Source organism: Centroberyx gerrardi, chromosome 4 (genome assembly GCF_048128805.1).
Source record: "Centroberyx gerrardi isolate f3 chromosome 4, fCenGer3.hap1.cur.20231027, whole genome shotgun sequence".
Taxonomy (NCBI): Eukaryota; Metazoa; Chordata; class Actinopteri; order Beryciformes; family Berycidae; genus Centroberyx; species Centroberyx gerrardi.
The window spans coordinates 1,036,143-1,046,263 of record NC_136000.1 but is presented as its reverse complement, the minus strand read 5'-3'; the positions used below and the strand labels follow the sequence as shown (position 1 = coordinate 1,046,263).

At 45.0% G+C, this 10,121-nt stretch overlaps 1 protein-coding gene across 1 annotated transcript; it reads left to right on the top strand.

The window, feature by feature from the left end:
• The first annotated feature begins 177 nt into the window (after positions 1–177).
• On the top strand, positions 178–8,995 carry LOC139928257 (fibulin-7-like). The gene is made up of 8 exons (XM_078282879.1): positions 178–300; positions 2,723–2,882; positions 3,456–3,626; positions 4,747–4,818; positions 4,906–5,121; positions 5,730–5,867; positions 5,957–6,092; positions 8,635–8,995. The coding sequence occupies exons 1-8, from the start codon at positions 235–237 to the stop codon at positions 8,993–8,995; spliced, it is 1,320 nt and encodes a 439-aa protein (XP_078139005.1). The 5' UTR covers positions 178–234.
• The last annotated feature ends 1,126 nt before the right edge of the window (positions 8,996–10,121 follow it).

Here is a 10,121-nt window from a genome sequence, read left to right as displayed (position 1 = left end):
TCTCTCTCTCTCTCTCTCTCTCTCTCTCTCTCTCTCTCTCTCTCTCTCTCTCTCTCTCTCTCTCTCTCTCTCTCTCTCTCTCTCTCTTCTCTCTCTCTCTCTCTCTCTCTCTCTCTCTCTCTCTCTCTCTCTCTCTCTCTCTCTCTCTGATGTTTTAGTTGAGCAGCAGCTAGAGAAGAGAAGAGTCCAGTCCGGTTTCAGTTCCTCACTCAGGTTCAGAGGATTTTGTCCAGGATGAAGGCTGTTGGCGTCGTCATGGTGATGGTGTGTCTTCATCACCTCTCCTCTTCCTCGGCTCAGGTGAGTAAATCTGCCTGACGACACTGACGAGGACAGAAACACAGATTAGTCCTGACTTTAACTGACTTTCCTCTGTTAACAGACAGTCTGTAAACAGCAAATCTGTTTTCCTGCTGTCCAGAAGTTTCTCAATTTGATCACATTTCATGAAGGTCTGACAGCAATATTCTGCACGTACAGTCCCTCTCCATAGCTTAATAATTCAGCATTAGAATAAAGACACTGTAAAGTAAAATGGGACCAAACATTACTGAATGTGTTTCTTTATTTCCACAGTTTGGCTTCTAACCTGAAATATAAATATAAACAGAACTGAGCTCTGAATTACATTTTAAATTAATGAAACATGAATGCAAAAACTATTCAGCCAAACTCTGATGTTATGTCATTTTATTTAACCAGGCGAGTGGTCTGAGATCAGTTGTTACTCACTTATTCAGTCTGACATGAATCTCTGGAGTAAATTCATAGTTTCCATCAGAGCTGGAATCAGCTGATGTTCGTCACATGACCGGAGCTGTGAAGCTTTTCTGAAAATATAAATGACTTTTGTTCATATTGGAACAGACCGGACTGTTTAGTGACAGAATACTGAAAACAGCGTTACATATTCTAAATACAAAACTCAGTATCTGTATTCTGTTACCAAAAACGAATGCGTTCTGGTTACTGATATTTGTGCTGGGAAAACTTTAAAAGTGAAAGCAGAAACAAACCTGAAATTAATTATAAGTTCATTAATAATAAGATTCAGAATACATGACTGAGTTTGGGGAATTCCTTTGGTTTCCTTATTGATTACAGTTTTAATGAGGAAACTAGTAACCAGGATTATTATCATTTTACAATTTCCATCAGTTTTTACTTTAAAATTTTGATTGCATTTCAGTTTAGTTTAAGTTTCAGTTTTCAAAAGGTGTTTGCTAGTTTTAATTTTTCAAAATGTTCAGATTTGGTTTCATGTCAGTCACAGTGTGTGTGTGTGTGTGTGTGTGTGTGTGTGTGTGTGTGTGTGTGTGTTGGTGCAGCAGCTGTTTGTCTGCAAACTGACAGAAAGACAACTGGAAAAAAACGAAAACTATAATTTTTATTTGACTTCATTTAGTCAGTTTAGCTTCAGTTTTGTCATTAGGTTTACTTTTTATTTAAATTTCACGCCTAGTTTAAGTCTTAGTTTTAGTTTCCGTTAAGTATAATGTCCTTGCTGTAACAGTGATGGCTGCATGTTAAAGCGGCCGACCAGCTGACAGCAGGTCAAAGGTCAAAGGTCGTCCTGCTGTGAGTTTCTGCCTCGCTGCCTGCGAACCAGAGGAACTCCCGGCTCAGCGGCTCGTTATCTGGCAGGAAGCCGGCGGTGTGAGGTCATCGCCGCGCCGCTCCAGTTCTCACCCGCGTCTGAAAACCTCACTTCTATGTTTAGACCTCGCACCCGAGACCAGGATCCAGTCCAGGATCCAGAGCGGCTCCACGCTGCCGGACCGCCTCACCGCTGAGTCTGCATCTGAAGCAGAACGCTGCGGTTTGGTTTGAGGAAGAGCAGAATCTCACTTTTTCTCAACTGGAAAAGCCTGTCACTCTTCTGCTCTTACTATACTGTGAACCAACCCCCCCCCCCCCCTTCTCTGGGGGTTGTTGAAAGGCATTCTGGGAAACTGGTAAATCACTAACTGCAGTAGAAGCAGATGAGGCAGGTTGAGGGAAAGTGAGTTCAGCAGAACAGTAAATGAGTCTTCATCACTGAATAAGACTGACAGACTGAAGATATGGAAGTGGAAGAGGATCAGAGGGATTTTTGCTTAAAGCTCCATATTCTCCACTCAGTTTTATTTAGTGTCTTTCTGTCCATTCAAAGCTGTGTGTGTGGTGTCAGGAACCAAAAACACTCTCAATCCATTTCTCCACGTTCATTTTCCAGCATCTCTCTGAGCCTTACCAAGAACAGGCCGTTTCTGTCGCCGTGTCTTTAAGGCTCATTAATATTCACGACCCTCCGTTCTGATCGGCTAACTGTTTCGAGAGTGAAACGTGAGACGCCGCGGCCCGGCGGCTACAGGTAGGGAAAACTCTCCGGTAATAAACGATGACGACCGCTCGACCGCTTTGAAAAAAACACTTTGTTAGTCTATTATTTCTTACAGAAATGATAATGAGCGAACCTTTGTGACGCCACAAAGTTACGGAAGTCCAAACGGCTCGTTTAGAGGCTCGCTTTTCTAATATGGATTGTGTGGATTTAGTTGCTGACTGTGCGTTTTGATGGGACTGCATGAATGTGAAAGCAGCATGGAGCTCAGTGAACAAGGTTGAATATATTCAGAACATCCAGCGGTCTTTCAGCCTCCGGTCTGAATCAGAACGCTCAAATCTCAAACCGTCTCCTGTCGTCCGTCCCGGTCCCAACCTCTCCTTGTCCCGCCCTCAGGACTGTCCGTCCAATCAGGAGCTGCGGACCTCTCTGCGGCAGGTGGAGAAGATGCTGGCGGCTCATGAAGCGTCCTATCAGCAGAGCCTGCGCTCACTCAGGAAGAAGCTGAGCGCTCTGCAGAACGGCACCATGGGAGCCGGCAAGACCGCCAGGAACGGTGAGGAGAAAAACAGTAAATAACATTTCATCACTCAGTCGCTCCTGAAGGTCTGAACATCAGACTGATCTGAGGGGTTTTCCTTACCGCTGTTTTGCATGTTTCAGCCCATTTACTACAACTCACTGACACTCGACATTACGACTATTTTCCACAGCATGTCACGATGTTTAATGTTTCAGTTCGCTTTTCCTTCCCGGCAGCCGTTTGTTTCTGTTCAACAGAATGTACGTCTCTTCCAGAAAATATTCCCTGAAGAAAAGTTTGTTTTATGAACTAAATTCAGTCGTCTGGTTAAGGTTAAGTTTGTTTATCACCTGAACTTCTGAATTTAAAGAAACAGGGAAATCGAGTAAATATTAAAAAACACTAAACAGGTACAGTATGCTGCTATGGGAAATGTTCTGTAGTAATGTGAAGTCTGTGTGCAGAGGAGTAAATGGGATAAAACATGTGAAAACAGCGGTATGGACCTTTAAATAGACAGAAGAAGAAGAACAGCAGCGGGCTGAGAGACAGAGGTGGGCCGGTCTGTCTCTCTCTGGACCCTGACCCCTCCCCTCTCTGTCCCAGTCTCCTGTCCCAGACCGGAGCTGCCGGCTCACGGACGCAGACTGGGGCGGGTCTTCGCCGTCGGACACGAGATCCACTTCCTGTGCAAGCCGGGCTACGAGCTGATCGGCCCGCGGACCCGGGTCTGTCTGGACTCTCTGAGGTGGAGCGGACAGCAGCCCATGTGCCGAGGTGAGTCACACCGGACCGAACTACCAGCTGGACCAGAGGGAGACAGACTGGACCAGACTGGACCAGAGGGAGACAGACTGGACCAGACTGGACCAGACTGGACCAATCCCAGTTTGGTTCAGTTTGGTTCAAACACCAAACATTCAGTTCTGGTTCACTGGTTTCTGCTGCTGAACCAAACCTGCTGCTGATACTGTAACAAAGTACTGATACTGTAACAAAGTACTGATACTGTAACAAAGTACTGACACTGTAACAAAGTACTGACACTGTAACAAAGTGCTGATACTGTAACAAAGTACTGACACTGTAACAAAGTACTGATACTGTAACAAAGTGCTGATACTGTAACAAAGTGCTGATACTGTAACAAAGTACTGATACTGTAACAAAGTGCTGATACTGTAACAAAGTGCTGATACTGTAACAAAGTACTGACACTGTAACAAAGTACTGATACTGTAACAAAGTACTGATACTGTAACAAAGTACTGATACTGTAACAAAGTACTGACACTGTAACAAAGTGCTGATACTGTAACAAAGTACTGATACTGTAACAAAGTGCTGATACTGTAACAAAGTACTGATACTGTAACAAAGTGCTGATACTGTAACAAAGTACTGACACTGTAACAAAGTACTGATACTGTAACAAAGTACTGATACTGTAACAAAGTACTGATACTGTAACAAAGTACTGACACTGTAGCAAAGTACTGACACTGTAACAAAGTACTGACACTGTAACAAAGTGCTGACACTGTAACAAAGTGCTGATACTTGACCAAAGTACTGATACTACGGCAAAGTACTGATATTGGACCAAAGTACTCATACTGTAGCATAGTACTGATATGACTGCAAAAAATTCCAAACTTCCAAACCACAAGAGGCTGCAGTTATTTTTATAATGTTCAGAGTTAAATCACAAGTTGTAAAAAAAAACCCACTGATAGTACTGATACTGTACTGATACACAGCAGCAGCAGTGTAGTACTGCAGTACTGGATCTGTCTGTCTGCAGTACAGATCCAGTACTGCAGTACTGAGACAGATCCAGTATCTGTCCCGGCCTCCTGCTGATCAGGTTCTAACGTCTCGTCTCTTCTCCCTTCAGTCTTCAACAACACCAGCAACTCCCTGCCCTCCTTCTCTGCTGCTGCTCCTTCATCCTCCTCTTCCTCCTCTCTTTCATTGTCCTCCTCTTCCTCTTCCTCCTCCTCGTCTCCCTCATCACCTTCATCTTCCTCTTCTTCCTCCTCTCTTTTGTTGTCCTCTTCCTCCTCATCTCTCTCATCACCTTCATCTTCCTCCTCCTCCTTTTCCTCTCCTCTGTCTTCCTCCTCTTCCTCTTCCTCCTCCTCCTCCTCCTCTTCCTCCCCCTCCTCCTCCTCCGTCCGTCCGTCTCACTGTACTCACTTCCTGGGTTCGACCCGCTGCACCTGTGATGTTGGTTTCACCATATCAGGCCGCGACAACAACATCTGCACAGGTGAGACCTGGTCAGAGTACAACTTTGATTTCTTCAACATTTACTTTGTCAGGACTTTACAGCGAGTTGAACTTTTTGTTCCACATTTTTAAAAATCGGTAGATTTTTGGACCGATCCCTTAGCGTTTCACAAACTAAGTAAAGACAGACTCAGTGACACATCTCTAAAATTATGGACAAAACTTTATGGCGGATTCTGGGTCCTAGAGGCAAAAACATTCAGCCTGTCCAGATACATATCTGCACCAAGTTTCACATCTCTACGAGTAACTGAGCCTTAGACTTTGAGGGGTTAATACAGCGCCCCCTATGGGCCAATCAGCAGCTTTCTTTGTGTCCAGGTTATGAGTCACCAAGCCTGTCTATGTGCCAAATTAGAAATGAAAAGTTACCAAAAGTTACTGGACTGAACAGCAGCTGGTGAACGTTGCTGCCTGATGTTTTCTATGGTTCACTGGTGTGGCAGCATGTCATTCTGTTCTGAACTGGGCCTCCATATGAATGCTCACCTTGGATTATGACACAAGGGATAGTAACATCATACCCTGTGTATTGATAAATAATAATAATGATAATGTGCGGCGACTGACCGTCTGTCTGTGTTCCAGACATCGATGAGTGTCAGTTGTTCCCTCTGGGCCAGCCGGGCCGGCTGTGTGTCCATCAGTGTGTGAACACGCCCGGCAGCTTCCACTGCCTCTGCCCCGCCGGCTACGACCTCGCCCGGGACGCCCGCAGCTGCAAAGGTCAGAGGTCAGAGGTCGACCCGTCGGTCAGCGGTAACGTTTACGGCCGTGACTCGGCGTAGTGACTCGTTCTGTCCTCCTGTCCGCAGACATCGACGAGTGTGAAAGCCGGATGCACAACTGCAGCGGGGATCAGGTGTGTGTGAACACGTACGGAGGCTTCCAGTGCGTGGCGGTGGAGTGTCCGCGCACCAAGAACGCCACGTACATCAAGACGTCACCGATGTAAGCTCCGCCCCTCCTGACTCACATCCTCCACCTCTGCTGCTTGTCAAAAAAATCCTTTCTGCGTAAACTCTTTAACCCTTCAGTTCTCTATCATGATCGTTCACACACACAAGCATTTGTTGCATCTGTTGTCTGGGTGCTGTGACCTCTGACCTTTGCTTTGCATCACAAATCTCTTCACAACTACTAATCATGAAGGATCACTGTAGAATAGTGTTAGTTAATAAAGTGTAAATCTGTAGAACTGTGTGTTAGTTAATAAAGTGTAAATCTGTAGAACTGTGTGTTAGTTAATAAAGTGTAAATCTGTAGAAGCAGCTAGAAGCAGAGAGCAGCTGAGTCAGCTTGTTGTGGTGTGGCTGTAGATCCATTCAGTAACGTTCTCAGTAAAAGTGAATAGTGTGATAAGGTGGATTTGGTTACTGTGACACAGTAAACTGTCTTGTCTTTAGCCCTAGTCTCTACTCCAAAACACTCTGAGTTGTAGCTTGAGAAGAGTCAGCTCAGTTAACCTGAACAAACTGTTAGCTAGCGGAGAAACGACTAGAAACAGGAAGTAGTTTGACGGCGGACAGTCAAGGTGTGGAGGTCGGAGGTCGGAGGTCAGGGGGCGGATGGTTCAACTCCCAACTCAACAATCTGACAACAAGCTAAAAGTTTTAGCTTTACTGGAGGAACCTGATCTGAACCTAATTTATATCTTACTCATTTCACAAAATTTGTTGAGACTGTGTTGAGTCGTAAGTTTAGGAACGCAGTCCGTTCTTCACAGCTGTGGACCTCCAATATGGCCGCCAGGATGCGTTGGGTCACCTGAAAGCCCTCGTTAGTTGTAATGTTGTTGATCCAGGAATTAAAGCTTATTCTGCTGTTGAAATCATTGGAAATCTCTGGATAAGAGTCACATTGCTGAAATGTAAAATGTAAAATTTAAGCCTCTGAATCAACACCGAGTTGTTCTGATGTTGTGAAGCCGGAGCTCGACCTCCAACAAACTGCATGAGTCAGATTGTTGTTTGGTTGCATAATGAAACGCTGGAGAAAAGAGATTGGAGATGAAATGCAAACCGTGTGGGAGAGAAAGCGGCCGACCTCTGACCCCTCGCACCTCAACACCAAACAAAGGAAAGAGGATTTTAAACCAAACAAAGAGTTTTAATTCCTCTGCCTCCCACTTCCCTCCCAGCCTGCACTTAGCTGCTGTAAATCACAGAGTTCAGACTGAGGAGCGTGGAACATGTTTATCACGGCGGTCAGGCATGAAGCATGTTTACCGAGCGGTGGCGGAGTTTTGTTTTGATTTATTGCTGCAGCCGGATCATAATTACACGCCGCAGTGAGGCAGCAGAGAAGCTGCATGGCAGCCAGATGAATTCTGAACGAGGCGTTCCGGTCGGGTCTCTCCACAACGTTTTCTCAGCAGACGGGGAAGAATCTCAGAAATGTGTGGGTCAAAGGTCAAAGGTCACGACTGGTGTTTAGACTTCATATCAGTAAAAAATTACATCACCAAACAGGTCCATCCTGACAAGTCATTTAGTCTCAAATTCAGTCTGAAAATCATATTTTTTTTTTTTTTAAACAAGTGAAAAAAAATAAAATAATGCTGCTTGTCTACTTTAAATAACCCAGCAGCATGAACTGGAACAAGGTGGATGGATGTTCTTCAGTGAGACAAAGAGACGATGGATCCTTTGTGTTGGAAATCATTTTGTGACAAACCAGTCGGGTTAAAAACTCCATTTTACCATCAATAAATCATAAGCACATTCATTCTGAGACATTAGTTTGATTACTATAAACAAGAGCAGACCGTCAGCCTCTACTCTGCATCCTTCATCGTTTCTCCTGGTGGATCCGGAGCGAAACTTGTTGAACCGGAGGAAACCGTCTCAGTGTTTGTTCTCATGTTTGTGAGCTCAGAGAAAAGGAAAATGACGGTGAAGTGCCTTTTTTATTTTAAGTCTGTGGAAGTTGTTTTTCGCTGAGATCTGTAGCTACACTGACTTAAAAACACCAGGAGCAAACTTTTAGATTCTCCTTAAAGACCCGTGAAATGAAAAATAACCTTTCTACCTTTCTGCAGATGTTGCTGGACTGAGTGTTCACCTGCTGCTTTATGGCACAAAACAGGAAGTTTATTCCAGTTCTACTATTCTAACTTCAGAGTTTCATCTTGATGTCAGCTGACCTGGTCTGAATGCTGATTGGCTGTTAGCGGCTCTTTCTTCTTCTGGCTCAAAACAAACAAGCAAGCAGCAACTTCCTCTTAGCACAGGAAGCAACAGGGCTTATGGGAAATATTTGAGAAACACAAACTGCTGCTGAACACCTTTAAAAAAAAGCAAAAAAAAACTAAAACTGACTGCTGTGGGCTGCAGTTTTCATTTTCACAGAGATTTCTTTGTCTCAGTGTAGAAACTGTACCGTTTCTCTCAGTTTTCAGGATTTTTTTTATTTGTGTAAATAAACTGACGACAACTGAGTCGCTAAAAACGAATCCTGTGTAAATCTTAACGGACTGTGTTCTGGTCTGCAGGCGCTGTGAGAGGAACCCCTGCATGTCGGGCGACGCGGCGTGCAGCCAGGCGCCCAACTCCATCTCCTTCCACTTCCTGTCCGCCGTGTCCAACATGTCCGCCCCCCGCGTGCTGTTCCGGGTGTCGGCGGCCCGGGCGCTGGGCGACACGCTGCGCTTCGGCCTGGCGGGGGGGCGGGGGCGGGGCCACTTCAGCGTGCAGCGCTCCGGCCGGCAGACCGGCACGCTGCTGCTGGTGACGCCCGTCCGGGGCCCGGCCACGCTGGAGGCCGAGGTGGAGATGAGCGAGCTGGAGCGCCACGCGCTGCTGGGACGCTACCTCACCAAGGTCACCATGTTCGTCTCCCCGTACGCTTTCTAGAGAGGAGGGGGGGGGGGCAGGGGGTTCCACTCCCAGTTCAACCAGTTCAGGGTTCAGCAGTTTGGTGGTAACTTTTACTCAGTAATGTCAGTTCTCCCAGTGAGGAGTAGAGTTGAATTATCCAAAATCTATATCCCACCACCATTCTATATTTAATTTTCCATCTATTTTCATTTTCATCTCTCTGAGCTGCTGAGAGGAGAAAAGGTAGAAAAGTTTCTTCCTCTGGTGGAACTTCTCCCTGCCGGTTCTCTCCAGTGAACAGACGACAGGAACATCGACTCCGTTTGGTTTGATGTGAAAATGATTCATCGTACATCAAACTATCAGCTGAGAGGAACTTTGGTCCTGATGCTGCATGATGGGAATTCTTTTAGATTTGACTTCCAAATAGATTTCTGTTTGATCTTTGCTCTCCATTCTACTGATAAAACTACAAGATGTAACCACTGGGTTTTGTGTTTGCCTTTTGTAAAACTATGCAGGCTGTATATAGCTTTGTGTAACATGTTTACTGTAAACATTCAGATTTTGGTTTTGTGTTTTGTTCCAACATCAGACTGTTTTCTGTTGAACCGGAGGAAACGTCTCAGTGTTTGTTCTCATGTTTTTTTAAGACTGTGGAAGTTGTTTTTTGCTGAGATCTGCAGAAACACTGACTGTGTGCAGAAACACTGTGTTCAGAAACACTGTGTTCAGAAACACTGTGTTCAGAAACACTGACTGTGTTCAGAAACACTGTGTTCAGAAACACTGACTGTGTTCAGAAACACTGTGTTCAGAAACACTGTGTTCAGAAACACTGACTGTGTTCAGAAACACTGTGTTCAGAAACACTGACTGTGTTCAGAAACACTGTGTTCAGAAACACTGACTGTGTTCAGAAACACTGTGTTCAGAAACACTGTTCAGAAACACTGACTGTGTTCAGAAACACTGTGTTCAGAAACACTGTTCAGAAACACTGACTGTGTTCAGAAACACTGACTGTGTGCAGAAACACTGTGTTCAGAAACACTGTGTGCAGAAACACTGTGTTCAGAAACACTGTGTTCAGAAACACTGACTGTGTTCAGAAACACAGTGTTCAGAAACACTGACTGTGTTCAGAAACACTGACTGTGTT